Source organism: Drosophila obscura, unplaced genomic scaffold (assembly GCF_018151105.1).
Source record: "Drosophila obscura isolate BZ-5 IFL unplaced genomic scaffold, ASM1815110v1 contig_200, whole genome shotgun sequence".
Taxonomy (NCBI): Eukaryota; Metazoa; Arthropoda; class Insecta; order Diptera; family Drosophilidae; genus Drosophila; species Drosophila obscura.
In genome coordinates this window covers 2,838,797-2,858,972 of record NW_024542791.1, presented here as the reverse complement: position 1 = coordinate 2,858,972, position 20,176 = coordinate 2,838,797, and the positions used below count along the sequence as shown (strand labels likewise).

The following is a 20,176-nucleotide window of genomic DNA, read 5'->3' as shown; positions in this document are numbered from 1 at the left end:
AAGGGAGCGACTTGGTAGGGGAATGTGGATGGATGTACCCGCCCATAGACATAGATTAGACAGGCTGTCAGTAGGGCCGCCGTCACACACACAGGGCGCGCGGCTCCAAAAGACAAGACATTCGGTTCGTTTGTCTTTGATGAATGGCTGAGCCAACATGACGTATGAGTGATGTATGAACGATTGGCCTGATTATTAATGAGCGAGCGATTCTTTGCCATATGTTGCCATATCTTAAATCATGAAAGCCCACGCCTAGACACATCTGAGTGGCATTAATTGCCGATTGAGTCAAGTAGAATTTGTCAGACAGGAGCCGAAGCAGAAGCAGAATCAGCAGCAGCAGCAGCAGCACCAGCAGGAACAGGAACAGACATGGCGGCTGCTTGTCTTCCGTCCGCAGCCTTTCGCTTATCGATGTCGAAACACACCGAACATTCGATTATTGATGTACGTATGTGTTTGTGTGTGTGTGTGTGTTGGGTGTATGGGTGTGTGGTGTGTCGTGAGTGTGTACTCAGTGGGTGGGCGTGGGGGCAAGTGTGAATCCTTAATGAGTTGTGCAAATGCAAATCAATGGCACTGATGTCCTGCCAGGGATTAAGCCAACTCGACTCGACTCTTTGAAATTATCAGCACTGTGCATAAAGGCCAAGGCCCATATACTCGTATCTACTAACTAGCAGATACTAAGCAGATACTAAATTAAACGATATACATGGACTATGTATTCAGCTCCGACTAACTGATTTAAATAAGCTTCCGTGTGTACGGGAACTTCATTGAACTTTATTTCATATTGAAAAATTTCATTCGTTGGATCATTCTTCCGCGTGAGCACGGAATTTGTGTCTCCGAAGATTTCCGGATTGACTAAACTTCATTTCACACTGATCGCATTTAAACGGTCGCTCTCCCGTGTGTACACGAGTGTGCACCTTGAGATCGGAATTTCGGTAAAACGAAGACGAGCACTGGGTGCATGGGTAGGGTCGCTCCCCTGTGTGCGTCCGGAAGTGACGCCCGAGAGATCTTCTATGGGAAAAAGACTTCGAGCAGCCAGAACACTTGTACGGTCGTTCGTGTTCGAGACTACGAACATTCGCTGGATCTTCCTCTTTATCCGCCTCCTCCTCCATCAGGTTGAACGCACTCTCTGCATCCTCCAGGCAAGGTGGGCAGATGTGTTCTGGCAGCGAATCGCCTCGCCCCACCACGTACCCGATAACCTGAGCTATCATGTCAGCACTGCAAGTTTCCCTGTTCTGCCCCTCGTCGAATGTGTTTGTGAATGCTCCGGACTTTGCCATGCAAACTCTGCATGTTTCCTCCATTGTTCTGTAAATGAATAAGATTTAATGTAAGGAATACAACTATGGAAACACACGCACTTGGAAACAATTCACAAACAACCAAATCGAGCGGCGGCTCCAAGTTTCGTTTAAATTAAATATTCAGCAGAGAACAAAATGTGAAATGAACGCCATATTGAAAGTAGGGCTGCAAGACCGTCGCTGGAACGATAGGTAATATCGATGGTTTTTGAATTTTGCAATAGTTTGGAGTCTAGAAGTCTAGACAATTAATAAAGCGCACTTAAAAAGCATTTAAAAAAGCCTATTAGATAATTAATTGTACAATTTCGTGGTGGAAAAGATACTGTTTAAACAAGTGGAATAGTTACGATGAGCAATTGAAACAGCAAAATGCATCACTGTGTGATTTTGCAGCCCTAGTTGAAAGCCACAAAATGCTTGATAGTACCGATAAGCTTGATGGTCACATTTGAAAAATAATTGCAAGCTTTGTTATTAATTCGATAGTTCTAGAATTCGAGAAGTTCCACGTGGCTTTTGAGTAAACAAAATTCTGTGACTGGAAAACGCTTAAATGAACACTTCCGATGATGATCCACTCGACTCCAATGCTCAACAGCTGGCGGAAATGAGCAAGGAATTGCAGCCCAGAGCTGATCGACATCCAATAAGGTACTATGAATTGAAAAATCTGTCATAACATCGTGCGGAAGGAGGACAACGGCATTGGAGGGTGACGAGTATAAAGTAAGACTTTTTAACAGAATTAATTTGTGAACAAAAACCCGCTGACTAGCAAATCTCACTCTGCCACTCTTTTAATTTATAAGTACTGTGTCTCACGTTCAGAGTCAGAGTCCAGAGTCAACGGCTTTAAACCTGCTAACATTTGTCGTTTCCATGGTGCTGCCTCGATTGTGATTCACAGTCCCATTAAACTATCCGCACAATGCACATTTGCGGTGCCCCAGGAGTGTAGTGAAGTGAAGTGTGTGATGCGCGTGTGGTACGGTGCAGTTCCGAGTGGCAGGCATCCATGGTGTATTATTTGGATTGTAAAACTGGCCGCAGTCAAAGCGTTAAACCAAAGCGCACACGTTACATTGCTGTCGATTTAATTAATTTCGCAAATTTGGTTTTCGTTTATTTATGCATTGTTTGGGCGTGTGACGGGTCCATGGCGATCCGCTGCAATGTATGCGGGCATTATCCATTGCAACATACATATACCATACACCAACGAACACACACTGGACAAACATTTCCATGCGCTTGTTGCAGTGACACAACCGCACAACATCTGCTGCCGGATGCGCTCGATTGCACAGGCAATCCATGTTCCGGATTGGCATACGGATTCACATTCAGCTTCAGCTGCGTGGATTCATATTCGGGATACACCGAGTGCCACTGAAATGGTATTGGCCGTGTTCTGGCATTAATCGAGAGCACCTCAATTAAAGCAAACCGAATGGAAAAAGTGCACAAAAAATTGTGTGCATGGAGAGAGGGAAAGAGCGCTGTTGGTTTGCATGGAAGAAAATAAAATATTATTTATTATTTATTTTTGTTTACAAAATTGTAGCCTAAGATAACTCCTACAGTACAATTAAGAACATAAAAGAGAAGATAAGGTAAATTATTATTTATTTTGTTCAGGAATCTATGCTTTTAAAATATTTTATAAACAATTACGTTAAAGCTCTCTCTATCGGAAAATAGCCATCCCCAACAAGGGTACTTCCGAGTGAGTATGAACCAAGAATGAGATTAAATTAATGGTGCTCAAAGAACACAGTGCTATACGTGTAATACAAATTAGATAGCCCAAAGATAGATCCTGTAAAATTCCTCTTTCTTCATGTTTATTCGATAAAAAATTCTCCCTATTCCAGCTGCTAATGGACATATCTGAATAGCCTGAAATAGATATCTCTACCCCTGTGCAGCTACTCGCATATCACTTCCAATTAAAACCGCACTGCCCACTCCCAAATGAAAAGCTTTTTCCGCTTTTCCGGAATTCAATTAGCCGTTGCTCGTTTGCTTGCCTCCCACCCAACCATTTGACCCTCTCTATAATGTCATTTAACTGTAAACTACAGTAATGGAAATAAGTCACCCGCGAATACCCCAAAAAAAAAAAAAAAACAACAGCAACATGCACATGCACTCCTCTCTCACTCGAAAGCTCCTTGAATCGCTGATCCGTTTGCAGCCAGCGGCACAGAGGCAGCCGATTGGAAATTTTTCCACCTAAGCGACATAAAATTTGCTACCAAATCGGTTTATGGCCAAACGAAAAGTTTGTATTTTTTCTGTGAATATTTTCTGGTGTGGGGGGGGGCCCTAGGAGGAACATTCTCGTTACGTTACTTTTTGTCCCCCCCCCAGCGAGCGACTTGAAAAAATTGTTGTTCGTATGCGTATGCCTGAATGCCACAGACGTAGACTTTTTGGCGTAGAAATTTTTGGAAATTGCATATTCCACGTACCGACATGTGTGTGTTTGTGTGTGTGTGTGTGTGTGAGTGCGGAGGGGAATCACACATTCTACCCCCCCTTACGGCCATAAAAGCTAAAATGTTTGCGGCTCAAACGAAATGCAGAAAGAAGCGTAGGACGCAAAAGTGGATTACGAATGGTGGCCGCCAATGCCTCTCAATGCCGCCCCCCCCCCCACGTACTCCTGTCATTCCATGCTGCACGTAGCACCAAAAAATCGCTGTTGCATGTGCCGCCTGTCGATTCCTGTGCGCCTGTTCCGAATGCCACCTCCCCAGATGGGCGGCGCGCGGTGTACACTGTACACAGGAACGTGTCTGCGAGTCGACTCCTTTTTGTCTTTTCAATTGAGCGGGTTATGGGCAGAGAGTCATGCCACACTGCCCCCGCCACGGGCTAAATGGCCGGGTCCGGGCTCTGGCTTTGGCTCCGTTGCCCCGTTTTTATTGGCTTCGAGCACTGATGCAATAAACTTGGCTAAAAGTTCTCGCGTCAATCGGTCGCTAGATTTTACCACCAACCCATCCGCGGGATGTGTGTGTGTGTGTGTGGATGTGAAAAGTGCGTGTGTGCCGTGCCGCTGCCTGATGCCTCTCTGAAAGCTTCGTGATGAGGCAAGAAATCTGCAGAATTGCGCCAGTTTGAAATACATAAAGTTGCAGCTTAGCTCCAAGGAACATTGCAAAAGATTGGATTTTATTTATGCAGAGCAAGAAGGCAAGCAAAACAAGGCATAAAAATATAGCTATAGTTATAGCAGCTATAACATAGCTATTAGCTATTCATAGTTATAGTAGCTATAGGTTTAACGTTTAATAGCAAATGGAACTGCATTGGTTTTTGCCCATAAAAATAAATCCGTAAATATGCGCTGTTAAGTGAATAACTTGGCAGTTCATTGCCTCTAAATATTCACCCTAAAATACCAACAATAAAGTACATTATTGTGCGTATAGTTAGAGTATCTATTTAAGAACGTAATTAGCATTAAACAGTTAATATCAATTACATTTTAATACCCCTGTTGAAAAGTTGTGTAACCAGATATAACCAGCTCAAGCTGTATATTTAAATGTAACCTAACCAACTTCATCAGAATTGTTTTAAATTAAGTTTTACATTGTTTTCAATTCACTTTCATGGCACAGGAATAAATCAATTCCGTGGCAATAACTGCACCGAAAAATTGTACAACTTTTTTGTTGCTGCTACAGCCACTGCCACAACCAGACCGAAACGAAACGAAACAATTTGGAATGCATTTATTGGCACAGGCAGCTGCCAGTTTTTATTATGCTCATCAAATGTGTATAATTCAATTTTTCCAATCGAAGAAATCGCAGCACGATTCGCTTTTCGCATACGTTAAAATAAATGGCGATAGGGTCACGCCCCCTGCCCCCCTGGCCCAACACTTTCAGCTTTCCATACCATTTTGCTGCACTTTACACCCCTCCAAAATTGGGTTGGAAACAATCGTCGTACATTTTCCATTTTCAAGTTGCAGCCATAAATCATCCGGGGCCTTGCATTTGCTTGCATTGAAAGTTTTCATTTTCCTTTTTGCAGCTGCCATTTAGTTTGGTTTTAGGGGTTTTTTTTTTTTTTTGTTTAAACAGTTGGCATCGGTGCATTAATCATGCGACAGTGCTGGAGTGTCTGCAACATGTGTGCAACTTCTTTGCTTGCCGAATGTTTCTTTAATTGCTAAACCCAAGAAATCTTTGACATTTATTAAAACAATAAACAAATCATGATGTGAGTGCCCAAACGGGGAAAGAGTGAGTCGCAAATGCACTGAGGGAGCTTAAGCATGTGGCTCACGTACAGTCCATAAATATTTTAATTCTTGACAAAAATTTGTTGATAGTTTTATGGGCGACATGTCTTCAGCTTAAGTATCCTTTTAGCCCGAAAACAATTTCGCATTTCAATTTACGCTTAGATAAAAAAAATAAAAGTTTTGCTCAAGAAAACTTGCATATAATAATATAAAGTTTATCATGTGATTATTTGATGGATTTATTTTTGTTTCTGACGATTTAAGTGGAGACTAATGGGTTTGCTAGGACAGGAATAAAATTAATATGATGCGTGCGAGGGGAAGTGCCAAATTGAATAAGCGAATAGAAATTGGAAGCTTACTAGCTTTCTTTATGTTTTTCCTCTCTCATTTCCTCCCAATTAGAGTGCCATAAATCATTTCAAAAATTCGCTAATCTTTTGTAAAAAACTGCAGCGATATTTGACTTGCAACCAAAGAGAAAAATATTCTTTCCCCAAGGAAGTTGACTTCCCCTCAACTAATTTGTCAAAAAAGAAAGTCACTTCCTTGGCATAAAAATCATACAAAGAAACTGTCAAAGGGGGGAGGAGGCGAAGGGGAAACGAAGCCCAGCGGTGCATAAAACTTGAACAAACATATGTAAATATTTGTTTACTCTGGGCAACGCTTTCCCCTCCCGAAGATGCAACTCTGTCTGCAGCGCAACTTTGTAAAAAAAAAAAAAGTAAAAAACGAACAACCATTTCGATTACCTCTCCGTACATTTCCGTAGCGCATCCCAGGGTCGTCCCTTTGAGGCAGCCAACTTTTGCTCATGTTTCCTCTGCTGCCGTTGCTGCTGCTGCTGTTGCTGTCCCAGCTGCCCCAGCTGCTTGCTGTTTACGGCTTCTCGTGTTGCACTCTGCCAAGTACGAGAAGCGTACTCTCCATTGGGATGCAATTAAATACTCCGCCCGAGCGGACAAATAACAGTAGCTATGAACCTTCCTTCATCTGGCCCTCTCCCTTCCTGCCTCTCGTTGGTGTAACGAGAGGAAAACAATATTTGCCTTTGGTTGCTTCACTTTGTAAGTTCCTTCATTTTGCTTGTCATTTTTGTGCTCTGTGCTTCTCGCATTTTTTTTTTCTGCTCTGTGAATTTAATGCTTTGGATTGCGATGGTTTGCATTTAATTAAAATGCCAAAGGTTGAACCACAGCAATATTTAGTTCATGCCATTGACTATTTGTTTTCGTTCATTCTGTTATATTCTGTTCATACCTTAGAGTATTCCCGCTTGGTTTTTTTATGTATTTCTTTATTTTTTTCACAACAAATATTTAAATTAAATTGGCCTGCACTTTGGTTGTTTTGCAGATATTCTCGCAGTGCTGGTAGCAGCTGATGATTCGTTGCGTTTACTTATTTTAATTTATAATGCAATTGTTGGCTCGAATCGGTTCGTTTCAAGCAGCAGGCGACTTGCTCCTCCCTCCCCCCAGACACAGTGGAAATGGATATGGCTAAGCACGCGTGTTGTGTCGCCGTCTGTCGCATTGTCTTTCCCCGTGTTTGCTCTCCGGAGATTTACAACGTGACAGCGCACAAGTCCAAAAGTGCCGTAGCGATGAGGCAAAGGAGCAGCAGACAACGGCGGAGCGCCTTTGGGTGCAGAGGAGACACCTCTAGGTGGGGAAGTGCGCATGGCGGAGGCCCCTACGAGTGGTGAGGTGCGGGCAGTCATGCCGTTGGAGACCCTTTGGGTTGACCCCAGGAGCGCGCACCTGGGGGACACAACTCGAAAGCCTTCGACGACAGCGACACGTGCCAAGGACACTGATTTATATGTTTTCCATTTTTGTTTTATTAGCGGCCTCTCGTATCTCCCCCATTCCGTCTGCCCTCTCTTCTTCTCTTTGAGAGCACGGAATCGTGCGTGGAATTAATGAGCCTTTCCCGTCCCCTTCCCTGCCATTTAATTTCTGAAAACTATTTCCCATTTTCCGACGCGCCGCGCCACACCGCACCCCACCGTCTTTAAAGTGGTCTGCTGAATGCGCAAATTAAAACGAGCATGAAATAATCATAAATTGCGCATTGGCGCATTAAAATTTCCATCGCTTAAAGTCAAGTTTCCATTTGAAAGGGCGCCCACAGAGCCAGACACAAACGGGGCAGCGGGCAGGCAGCAGGGAGCAGCAACTGAAGCTGGGTAATGATGGAGCTGGAGCATCCCAGACAGACGCACACAGTGGACGCCTCTCTCGCCTCCACCAATCCTCGTCAAAGTGCGAGGTGGCACGGACGGAAGCTGGCCTGGCCTGGCAGCAACAGCAGCAACGGAAATGGCTGCGTATATCCGGAATGGCAGGGGCGGAGCCCCAACTCTTTGCCCCCCCCATCGTTGGCAATAGTTTTGCGGTGCTTTGAATGCAGTTGCATTTGAATGTTTTACGATATGAATAGATTGTGGATTGTGGATTGCTGCGGGGAGGCCACCAACCTATGGGGTGTTCCGGCTTGGCATTTCCACTGGATTTTAGCAGGGTTGATATGGAAATGAACCGCTACACAGGTATCGTTGGTAATCGTGCAGCTAACGATGTGATTGTTGGTGTTGTCTCATCTGCAATCACTTCAAAAGAAAGCCTGCAAAAAGTGTGCAAATTTTTATTAATTTTGTGACAAATTTCAGTCGAATCCCTTTGCCACACGAATCCAACCACGTGCCTGTACTTCCGACCATCTCTCTTTATCAGCATGCAACCAGCCGGGCCATCGTCCTCTCTGGCCAACAAAACCATCGAACAAAGCCAGAAAACCGCGGCGAGCTTTTCGTTTCAATTTGCTGCCAAAAATGCCCACAGATGTGGCACTAAAGGAGGAGCAGGCAGAGCCACTGAAGTACCATTGCTGGTGGGTGTGGGCAGGGTGGGGCACAGCAGACACGCAGCCGTTTGGTCGCTCGTTGGCCAATTTAGTTTTAACGTTGCAGCTGGTGCTGGCTGCTTGCTGCTTGCTGGTGGCTGCTTCTGTTATCATTCAATTGCCGCCATCCCTGCGATTGCAATTTTGAATGCCACCTTCGCCCACCCTGCAATTTTGAATGCCAAGTGCATGGCAGTGGAGGTGAGGTGAGAGCGTGCCATGTGGCCACGTCATCGTTTGGCGATGGGGAACGCTGGTAGGCATCGGTAGGATTATAAAATATATATTTACATATAATGGATAATAACTTTTATTATTTGCAGGCTTCTCACAGCACGCTGGCAGTCTAATCAGAGTACTGGTAAATCCACGCGATCGTTAATGTTTTTTTTATAACATTTTTAAACATTGGAAAGCTTTGCCACATAGCCATAACTGATTTTAATATAAATATCTTCCAGATGCTCCATAATCTGATCGCTAGCAATAGTTGTAGCAAAGATAATTCAATCAAAATGGCAGGAATTGATTAACTTGATATTCATGGCCAAGCTGAAACTAAAATTAATCTCGTCTAGACACTATTAAGATCTCTATTCATGCCCTGAATAGTTATCCTAACAATAACTAATCCAAAGGCTTATTGGAAGGATATTTATGCTTGATATTTATATTTTTATTTGAAACTTTGTTTCATTTCTTGCAGGCGCTCATAGTATGTATTTCTATTCCAATTGGATTGCTCCAAGCTTCGTTTTGGACCATCCATTGCTGTAAGAATCATTAATCCTACATGCTCCTTGCCATAGCCATTTACTGACATTCGTCATTTCCAGTGGACTGGAATGGACTCTATGCCATTCGTGTGCATCTTTACCGGATTTTGCCATGGGTTTAATTGGGCGAGTGCAATCCCCCCCTCCCACTTTGAGAAAGCCACTTGACTTGGCCTTTGACTCCCCTTTGACTGCTGGACAAGCAGCCAGCAAGTTGACTCCAACACTCCCGCCTCGCCCCTGGGACACATTGTCACCTAGAACAGCTGGCGACGAGGCAATGGCGATGGCGATGGCGTTGGCTGTTGACAACGACAACAGCCCCTTGGGCATTCATTCCGTCCGAGCGTCAAGTGCATGACTATCTGATTGCATTTTGTGTGTGAATTGTGGATAGGAAAAGCGTTTAAACACATTAAACTGCGTCCGGTTACGTGACTGGAATTCAAGTTCTGAATAGAAAACAGAATGGAACAGGAAGAGGAGCAGGAGTATCAGCTGACTGAAATGGGTAAGCCTAATCCCAACAAAGCAGTGGGTGGGTGCTGCTGCTGCTGCTGCTCCACATGCATACCAAATTGGTTTAATTCAATAAAATTTTCAAAACAAACTTGTTTCAGTGGTGGTGGGGGCCACATCGGTTATGAGTCAGCGTTTGAAATTGCTTTTGTTGTAGAAGCTAGCACCCAACAGCCAACACCCACACCCATGAGCCATGATCCATGCTCTGCACGCAGACAGCCAGCCATATAGCCATATAGCCACGGGCCATTTTCAGTTATGTTGCTCAAAAGTCTGGAAAGTAATTCTATTAAAAGAGAAAGGAAAATAACTGCGCTCTCGACTAAAAAGAACTAACTACATCAACGGCCACGGGAAGGAGCTGGGGGTCGGTTCTGAACGTGAGCTCGATAACATTTTAGCGATGGATAAACAAATTTCTTTGGTGGGTGAACAAGAGCAAAGCAAATATGAAATTCCATTAATTTGATGGATGCTTCAGGCAGCCGGCAACGGGCAGGGTAGTAACGGGGGGCTGACTGGAAGTACGAGTGATAGGAATTCAAGTACAACATGCACCACGGGACGTATGATTAATGAAATTTCTACCGCACTGCCGGAGAGTCGAATCAGTGGCTAGCACAACAAATGAATTTATTAATGAAGTGCACATTCCCCTTCTAGGATTTCCCTTTGTTGCATCTACAATATGTACATATGCACTGCACTAAGTGCTGACAACTTTGCAAAATTAAAGCATTATCCTATCCTATTATATTTCCTAGCAGTTCGAGAACTTTTTATTTGCATATAACTATAACAGAGTAACTATATTTTTAATTCATGCTTCAGGTGGTCAATAAGCCTCTGCCCCATGATGGATGATGTATGCCAATTGCTGGCCCTAAAAATGTCTTGAATTCTCATCTGTGCAGCCATTGAGTACTTAACTCGAGGCAAAACAGATGTCTCAGTCTGCTATATGCTGGTCAGTTGTCACATCAGATTGTATTTATCATTGGCGAACAGGAGACATCCATGAAGTATTTTCTTTGGCAAGTTTCCCCTGCCATCTGGGGGTCATCATAGAGGCTGTCAATATGTATTAATGCGCTGACAGAATTTCCTACAATTTAAGGGCAGACATGTTTGCAGTGTTACCATCTAATGCAATGATTTCGTTTTGGCTTTCGATCCGTTCTCTAATTGAAAATTTAAGACACCTTCTAATAATGCATTATTTCCATATAGATTTCAATATGCAGCCCATGGACTTGGCCCAAAAAACACCCAAAACTGGAGCTTAAACTGGCTGGAGACTGCGACGTTTCTGTGCCCAAAACGTATGCTTTGTAGAGCCAGCCAAGTGTCGTCAGTCCTATGAAAGTTTTACCTTTACTCAGGAAATTATACATGTCGAGGCGACTCTGGTGGTCCCATTGTCTTCAAAGGCGAGCTCTTGTCAACGTTTCGTGGGGCAACAAGTGTGCCCTATGCTCAAGCTATGAATCGTTGAAACTGGTGAGAGAATCTCACCTCAAATAAATGTTAAATAAAAGCTTTTTTGATGTAAAGAATTCCCAAGACAAATGTCTTTGCAGGTTTTCGTCTAGGAAAATATTCTTTCGAAGCCCAGACAACTTTCAGATACTAAAGAATACACATTTAAACCCTCAAAATTAATTACACACAATCTTCCTTACGCATTTTCTGATTTCCATGAAATTCCATAATCCATTCATACATTGGCTCCAGCGTGCAAAAACTTATTTCGCGACGTCTGGAACTATTTGAATGCCTTACCACACGCCACCTACTGCTGCTCCTCGACCGCCAACTACTGCTGCTCCTCGACCGCCTCCAAGTGGCAAAAAGTGTCTGCAACTTAATCTGTCTGTTGGGGCAGGGCGAGTAGGAGCGTTTTCCAAGTCATTGGGCAACGCAAACTATGCCATATAATCGCATGATATATGCCTAATCTCTGCTGGCAACTTCTCTCTCAATGTGGCAGCAGGGCAATGTGCTAAGCCTGTGCAAGTTCTCGCTGGTGGAGAGTCAATTTCAGCGATTAAATTAAGAATGCATAACTTGCAGGCTTAACAGTGCTACGGGGAGATGGGCGGGGGGAAAGTGAAGGGCAGTTGCCATGACAGCAGGAGAAGGTTGAGGTTGAGGAGGAGGTCAGTCTCCTGCAGCCCGAGCACGAACGGGGGCTCTGACTTTTATTTGCCATTCTCTTTGCTTCACATTTCCCTTTCGTGGGAGAGTACGAAGCTCATGCTACTTAACTACTCTTTTTTTTGTTTTTCAATTTGCGATTTGTTTGCCGCTCTCCTGACTCAACCCAATACCCCACCATCTGGGTAGATCCGTGTCAGCGGGCAGGCTTCCTGTTCTTATTTCCTTGTTGGTTTGCTGTGATATCTTTCCTCTTTTTTAGAACACACTTGCAGCGTATACTTTCCCTGCAAGGCAGAGAAGAATCAACACGCACCTCAGCCACAGATTTCAAGCTATACGACCATCCACACGGCTCTCAAAGCGTTTTGCATGTAAGCTAAAATGACTTAAGCATAAAGCACTAGCTGGAGTAAAAATACATACATACACGGTGAGGGTTTATAACTTAAATTTATCGCACCCATACTTTTCCTTCAGGCTGATGGCTGTGGCACTCCTACTACTCTCATCTCCGACTCTATCCACCCTCGTACCAACAAGGGTATCAAAGTCGCCGGCCCCCATCCCGTTTGCTTTGTTTTCCGGTTCTTCTTGTTTCCTCTGGCTGCTTGGACATGGTACGTGCCTGGTCGGACCTTCTATGAACATCTTGCACAATAACTAGCCTGGCGCACTGTATTTGTTTTTAATGCAATTCCCTTTTTTCCCTGTACTTTGCTCGGCCTTCTGCAAATAGTTTTCAGAAAAGGTTTTTTTCGCCCAGTTGCGGATGGGCTTTAATGGGTAGCGGGTGTTGTATGATCTGCACGAGGCAAGTCCTATTAAAATTAAATTTTTTTTGTATATTAGTTTTGTGGTCTATGTGCATGAAATATTCTGTTCCAGCAACTAGATCCACTTGGCAGATACAGAGCAGAATAATGATAAGGATGCAACTGCAGGTAATTAATTTGATATACCAGTGATTTTATATTCCACAGGTTAGAGCAGCCTTCTGCCCAAGCAGTCATTGAATTAAGCTAATGATTTATGATTGGTACGCAACTGAGTTTACAAATATAATAAAGATGTGTATAATATTGATGTTGCCTTTATTTATATTTGAGAGCAAAGCTAATCTCCGTTTGGGTGGGTGTAGTATGTGTCTCTATGGGATATTACTTATGCAGAATTGTGCGTATACAAACGGAAAATATCGTTGGCCACAAAGAAAGAGTTGCCGCTGGCCCTCAGTAAAAAGGCCTGCGTGAAGGAAATCGGGGGATCATCATCGCTCTGCAAAAATGTAGAAAGCCAACAAGTATTAATCAATAAAGTACAAATAAATTCAAAGGCGAAAAAGCTATTCTTTGTTCCATTAATTAAATTTAAATGTGAAGGGTTTATATAGATATTCATGTTCAGGATACTTCCTTCGATTGCCTCCTGGGCGCGATCTTCAACGCTTACCTTAAGATGTCCGATGACATTGACCAAAACTCCTCCCGCCAGAGTGGGCTGCGTGTCCACAGCGCTTAACACTCGTACAATCTTTTTGAAACTCAGATCCTGTAAGCAAATGGCATTACTAGAGAGTTCTTAAAGATGTATTGCACATGTGACGCTTACCTGAATTTTCTCTAATATCTTTTGAGCTCCCTGTATCTGATGGCCCTCGAAGGTCATGTACGAGTCTGTGGCCTGAAAAAGATAATTGTTGCATGAAAAATCATGTCTCATTCACGCTGCACACATGCATACATATATTTATATGTATGTATAGGCGCGCGTGTATTGGGAGTATGCAACACGGACCAAAACTTCGAGAAGATGCAACAGTTACTCATACAAATATAATTTTGCATTTGCATTTTCGCATTTGCGCGCCCTTTTTATGCCTGCTTCAGCGGAGGCTGCACATGAGGAGGCGGCGCCCTTTTTCAAGGTCGCAAATCACCTATGCCCCAAGAGGAGGCACCACTTCAGCAGCAGCAGCCACAAAAGCGATCAGAGATACAAACTTACGCTGTAGAAATATGCGACGCTTGCTCGGGTTTCCGGATAGTCGAATATGGCATAGTACTGCTCGACAAAACGATTTCCAATACTTTCGTACTGTGGATTTACAGACGACATCGTGTTCAATTTACTTTAAAGTCTGCAAATAATAATGAACCAAAACTATGGGCAAAGTTCTTCACACGCGAACACACGAACGTTGGCCAAGCGACGCTTTCAGAGAGGAGATAGTGATCGGTAAAACATCGATAGGCCACCATCGATGTATTGAAATACAGCTGTGCATGGTGGGATAGAAAAACAAGACGCTTCCACTACCATTTATAGCTACATGACATTAGACTTTAGGCAATTTTTCTTAGGAAAAAGGCACAAAATGCAAAATTGTTGTTTCGTTAGATTATCTTTAGGATACAGACGGAACTATATTATATCTTCTCTCTATAGGGCTATACATTTTGCGGCCGATGTCGTTGTCTTTACTGATGGCTTTTAAGTGTTAACATACTGCGTGCTTTGTCCTGAGCTTAACAGACATTAAGAGCGACAGCCAGGACGTAAGCAGCAGAGCACATTAAACGCAAAACATGAACTTTGCCTTTTAATAACGAGAGGGGAGGGTCAACAAATTCGAAAGTAAAGTTTGAAGAATTTTAGTATGCATTTTAAAATGCATTATGAATTACAAATACATTAAATTACATTAAATGTTGTGTCAACTTTAAATTTAAGATTTAATTTTAATAATTTTAAAGCAAAGAATGAGCGGTGAATTTTAGCAAAAACTGTACCAACGTACATATGTACATACATACATATGTGCATATGTATATCTTTTATTTTTGGTTTCTTGGGACTGACTTGTTGGATTCTGGTCACCGACTCAGCTGCCCAAGGCATTGCCCAACAGTCAAAGCAGAGTTGGCAGAAGGCCGCGGTCAGAGGCGACCATAATTGAAAAGAGAATTGAATTGGGACATACCATGCAAACCATGCAACATAATGCCAACTGTATAGTCTTTAGTGTTAGCCAGACATCAATTAAACGATAGAAAAACATACAGACAGATGTGTGTGCATACCAGTGGCTTCTGAAATGCCTTCTTCTCGGGGAATGCAAACATCTGGTCAAAGTCAGTATGTACATATGTGGAACAATTTTGTTGGCTAAACTGTATTTTAATAAACAATATTGCTTTTGCCAGAATAATTAAAGTCAAATTTATAAAAATAAACATTGTGCAAAGTAAAACCGAAACCGACACCGAAACGAAATCTGTCTGGCACATTCATGTTCTCTTTTTTCGGTAGAGAGAAAACCACACGACACACTCGACCTGTCAACACATGACCGACCGACCGACCGACCGACCAGCCGCCTTGCTTTGCCGTCAAGACTTCACACTCTCCTCGAACAGCTTTGTGTGTGTGTGTGTGGCTGTGACCACACTACTCGAAGGATTCGCCTCTGACAGGGGGCTGGGGGTGGGGCCATATATCGTATATTATGCATGCAGTGCAAGGCAATGGCCAGAAGAATATTCAAAGCATTTAGCAACTCATTGTCCCTTTCAGCAGGCCGCACAGCTACAGCCACAGCTCCAGCTCCAGTGCCAGCTTCAGGCCCAACAACAGCAACAAGCAACAAGACGTTGACGACAACGAAAAATGTATTCATGGCCCCCCCAAAATTGTATAATTTAAGTTTTGCACATAAAATCACACCGCAAACTTGGGAAAGGCCCGAAAAAGCGAGCGGCAACAAACACTCAAGTGAACTGACATACATACATACATACATGTGTGGGTGTTTATGGAAATGTGTGCGTGTGTGTCTGTGTGTGGCGGAACTTACGAGTAGCTTGGGCCTGAAATGTAGAAATTCTTTTCAGTCCAGGGATGGAGATGCCAAGAAAGTAGCCAGAAGTGAACAGAAGACCCTTAAAACTAAGAGCTAAATGTAGGTCCTCCTACAATATATTTTGTCTGCTAAATGTCCATGGTGTCTTATCAACACTCTTGATGACTGACCTTTTAAACTCTTAAACTTCTTTGTTTCACAAAATTAAACTCTACAATTTCCAAGCCCTGAATCTCCGACTATTCCCATTTTCTGCAGTGCTTTCCCTTTAGCACTCCCTTTCCATTACTTCGAGACGGCCGCCTCTATTACACAGTTGAGCACACAACGAAACCGAACCCTACCCATACACATATCAAATTTAAATATTTTAAAGAGGAAACCGGACGCAGGACACCCACTCCCACTCCCGCTCCCGCTCACGTTCCAGGCAGGCACAAAGTACAAAACTTGTGTGCCATAAAAATGCTATAAAATTGCACAAATAGCATTGGATACGATACGTAGATACAGGAGTACGAGCCGTAGTCGTACATATACATATGAGAGTGATGGAAGATTCTCACTTGCCCGATATGTTCGAGGCGAATCTGCTGGCTGACCTAAGTGCGTGTGCACATGAGCTTTAACGAGTGTCAATGGGTGTAACGTGTGTGAGAGTATGTCGTGTCCTGCTGCATGTCCTTTGACGAGTTGTTTGTAAGTCATTGTCATCGGCTTCCATATCGTTGTCCTTTGCAGGGAGACTCATTTGTTGGAATATCTCTGGGGCTGCTGCCTTTGTAACCCTTTTTTCCTCACAAACAGCAAAGAAACTTGATTTCATTTTGATTTTTCCCGTTCTTTTCTTTGGCTGCTTGAGGCGACAATCTCAACACCGAAACACACATCAAGTAAGTTATGACACGGTCCAATTTCTACCGAAAAAGGGTTGACCAAGTTCTTAGGCAAGGTTTGTAGTCACAGAGTGGGAAGCAGATGGAGGAGCTGGTCTAATGACCATTTTAAGATGCACCACTGCTCGGAGAGTAGTGCCAAAGTTCTGTGATCATCTAGGGAGACATTTTGTGGCATGATGTCCTAATTAGAATGCCATAATGGTGTGTGTGCCAAGAGCTCATGCATACTCGTACCACGCCTCATAAATAATGCATATGCCAATGAAAATGAATGTGAAATTTAAATAATAAAATTCAGTGGGCAAGAAAACCTCCTGGGGCATCACACACACAAACAGACACACACACACAATCATCAATCGACATTGTAGTCGGAGCCCACTTAATCGAATTCCAACCCAACTATTTTCGGTAAAAGGTTTTCCCATTGCTTCTGGGGGGGCGGGCATCATCCTCAAGAAAAGGTTAAATGATTTTGCATAAAATTTAAGTGAAGCCATTCTACACCTGAGATTTAAACCCTGAATGCAGATGTGTGTAAAGTGTAAAACCTCAAGGATTATTCTCCTTGTGGCTGGTGACTGGCTGGTGGCTGGCTGGTGTCTTGGCTTTCATTTGGAATGTGCTCATCAATCTGTCAATTTAGTACAACAATTACGTTAAGTGCGTTCAGACGTTTATTAAGCCAATCAAAGGCTTGTGTCGGAGCTTCAATTGTCTTTCAGCTTGTCAACTTTCTGTGATGTGAAACTTGATATTTTCCTTTAAATATTACGTTGCCTTTTTTGGCAGTTGAATAATGAGTTCCCATTGCATTATTGTCAGCTGTCTATTGTATGTTTAATGTGCTGCTGAAATCATATTTTGAGGCATTAACTTTTATATTCTCTACATAATGGCTTATTGAAACCTAATTGGGGATGGTCTCATGTCAGTTCTTGTATTTGGATCGTTTTGTGTGCGCAAATGGATGTTACATTCATTTCCTCTTCTACTCCAGATATGTCCGAAGCCAATTCCTGCAGAATTATTCCTATTCTGAGCCCCTTTTTGTGTCACACACAAAGTCCCCCACTGACTCCGGTGAATACTCTCGCACTTCTCGCCTTCCAAAAATCATCTCCACATGCCTGGCGTGGGCCATCCTGGACTAACCTCTAGCACAGCACCCACAAAAGCGACAACTTTAATTAAGTGAAAATTATGATGTTCGCTGGAGGGGAGAGAGGGCAGGAACAAAAGGTTAAGCACACTTGGTGGTCACACGTGGCTATGAATAATGTAAAATCTCAACTAATTAAGCCGAGTAAATGTATTAACAACAAACTTTACCCAGGTCCAGGGGGTTTCGCTACGAAAACTGCAATATTCTGCAGCTACGGAAACCCTACCAGTCCAGCAACAATTTAGGTAACATATTGTTTGTTTTAATTACATTTTTTTTTTGTTTAAAATTTTGTGTGCATCGTAGAGGAAGAGCAGCAGCAGTGGCATTGTCGAGGGCAGCAGCAGCCGTGGCATCATCAGAGCAGACCTTAATATTCTGAAAGTAAAACATGCAATTATTTTAATTAGTTGCAAAAAAAAAAAAACATTTACTAAATTGGCCATTGATATGCTTCCAAATCCTGGTAGTCGTCATCCGGATCGTCTGCATATGGATCAACATCGGTCACGGCTGTGATCATCAGCAAAAAGCTTAGAAAACCCAAAACACATACTAATGATTTCATTTGTTTGTACATTATTATTTCAGTAAAGATTTGAGCTTAGTTGCAAGTCTACGTAGATGTTAGATAAAATAAGTAAGGCTCAGAGTCGGTTTAAGCACAGGAAACAAGTCAAAATTTGATGTTTTTATTGATAACTATCAAATCAGACGGGTCAGGGTTGAGATAAGCAAGGGAAACAGCAGTCTTGAGGAGCACCATAGCTACCACCATATAGGCCATAGCTATATATAATTACGAGGTGAGCCAGGGCACTGCCTCATCACATCCCCCCACGAACCAGGGAAGGAAACAGTAGCAGATCAGGCTCCTAAATTCCATAAAATCAAACCTGTAATTATTGCCATTGGCCAGGGAAAACCCTCTACTTACTGGCACCCAAAAATAGGTTCATATCGGGTATAGCTGTGTTGGATGTTCTTCCATTTGGTGTCTGTTTGGTTACGCAGCCAAATAATCCGTAGATCATAGTCAGTGGTGCAGCAGTAGAGTAAATATCTATTATTGTTCGTCATTTATGCTGTATTAGGGCACGGGCAATTCTGCCTGCCTGCCCTTGAAGTCAGTCTGCACCTAGCACTCACTTCTCGCATATCGTAGACCTGATGTTTAGTCTTGAAGCGGCCCCGCGTCTTCAATCGACCCCGTCTTCGAATCGAGCAATCGATCATCGTGAACTCTCTATCAAATCTATCACCTTGCGCTATTTTTGGATACTACATACGAGTATATAATGATTGAACTACAATAAACTGTGAATATATTGACTGAATAATCATCGTCTCTTTAATAACCTCCCAAAATAACGCTACTGAAAACAGTGTCCTCCGTATAAATCTCATGAAAATATTTAGGCAACCAGGTTGTTAGCTACCTTCAGCTTCGGGCCTTCGCCTAGGGTTCTTTGCCATGGCAGAAAATATTAATTTTATTGTGAAGTCGTTGGACGGGTTACATATTAAATTCACATAATTTTAATGCTTTTGGCACCTCTCAAGAATTCAATTTTAAAGTATAGCAATGTGTCAAAAGATTTGTTTTTTATATCTATGTAGTTGGGGCTTTTTGCGCAATTAAAATGCTGAAAATGCAATTTCTAAGTATCACAATTAACTGGTAAAACGCATCTACTTACTGCTCCATTCATTCACATCTTCATAGTCCGTATCTGGTTGGAGTAAGAACGGATCCATAACGGGTACAGCAATGGCTCCGGTCAGCAGCAAAACAGACAGAAATACGAAAACACACAGAAATGATTTCATTTTAAAGCAATTTATTGTTAGTTTAAAAATTTCAAACATATTTTGAGCTTAACTTCAAACAAACAAATAAAATGTTACTATAAATTGGAAAAATAAATAAGCAGAAGATACTACTGGAATGTAGTCAGAACCAGCATAACGCCCCAAAGAACCACTCACAAATGTCTTCTCCATATGTCTCCTCGTTTGATTCTTCTTCATTGGGCCAATCCTCAATTGTTGGTTCCTCTGTCATCTCAGTCGTTTGCCCGCTGGGTTTTGCAGTCGTTTGCCCGCTGGGTTTTGCAGTCGTTGGCCCGCTGGGATTTGCAGTTGTTTGATCGCTGGTTTTCGCAGTTGTTTGATCGCTGGGATTTGCAGTTTGATCGCTGGGATTTTCAGTTGTTGGATCGCTGGGTTGCGCATTTGCTCCTTGACTCGCGCCATTGCTTGTTGCTGTTGTTGTGCCGGA

General features: G+C 42.8%; 2 protein-coding genes and 2 long non-coding RNA genes across 4 annotated transcripts; 1 reads left to right on the top strand and 3 right to left on the bottom strand.

The window, feature by feature from the left end:
* Nucleotides 1–766: 766 nt before the first annotated feature.
* LOC111077144 (zinc finger protein 595-like) lies at nt 767–1,500 on the bottom strand. Its single transcript, XM_022371303.2, has 2 exons — nt 1,392–1,500; nt 767–1,338 (listed from the first exon to the last, which is right to left on the bottom strand). The coding sequence occupies exon 2, from the start codon at nt 1,332–1,334 to the stop codon at nt 822–824; it is 513 nt and encodes a 170-aa protein (XP_022226995.2). The 5' UTR covers nt 1,335–1,338; nt 1,392–1,500; the 3' UTR covers nt 767–821.
* A 7,086-nt stretch (nt 1,501–8,586) lies between these two features.
* LOC111077116 lies at nt 8,587–9,449 on the top strand. Its single transcript, XR_002608131.2, has 4 exons — nt 8,587–8,780; nt 8,838–8,875; nt 8,976–9,287; nt 9,351–9,449. It is a non-coding gene; the product is annotated as an uncharacterized LOC111077116 (long non-coding RNA).
* A 3,684-nt stretch (nt 9,450–13,133) lies between these two features.
* Nucleotides 13,134–14,186, bottom strand: LOC111077243 (probable nuclear transport factor 2). Its single transcript, XM_022371452.2, has 4 exons — nt 13,977–14,186; nt 13,581–13,652; nt 13,422–13,520; nt 13,134–13,247 (listed from the first exon to the last, which is right to left on the bottom strand). The coding sequence occupies exons 1-4, from the start codon at nt 14,085–14,087 to the stop codon at nt 13,134–13,136; spliced, it is 396 nt and encodes a 131-aa protein (XP_022227144.2). The 5' UTR covers nt 14,088–14,186.
* A 5,174-nt stretch (nt 14,187–19,360) lies between these two features.
* LOC111076999 lies at nt 19,361–19,755 on the bottom strand. The gene is made up of 2 exons (XR_002608099.2): nt 19,596–19,755; nt 19,361–19,541 (listed from the first exon to the last, which is right to left on the bottom strand). It is a non-coding gene; the product is annotated as an uncharacterized LOC111076999 (long non-coding RNA).
* Between the last annotated feature and the right edge of the window lie 421 nt (nt 19,756–20,176).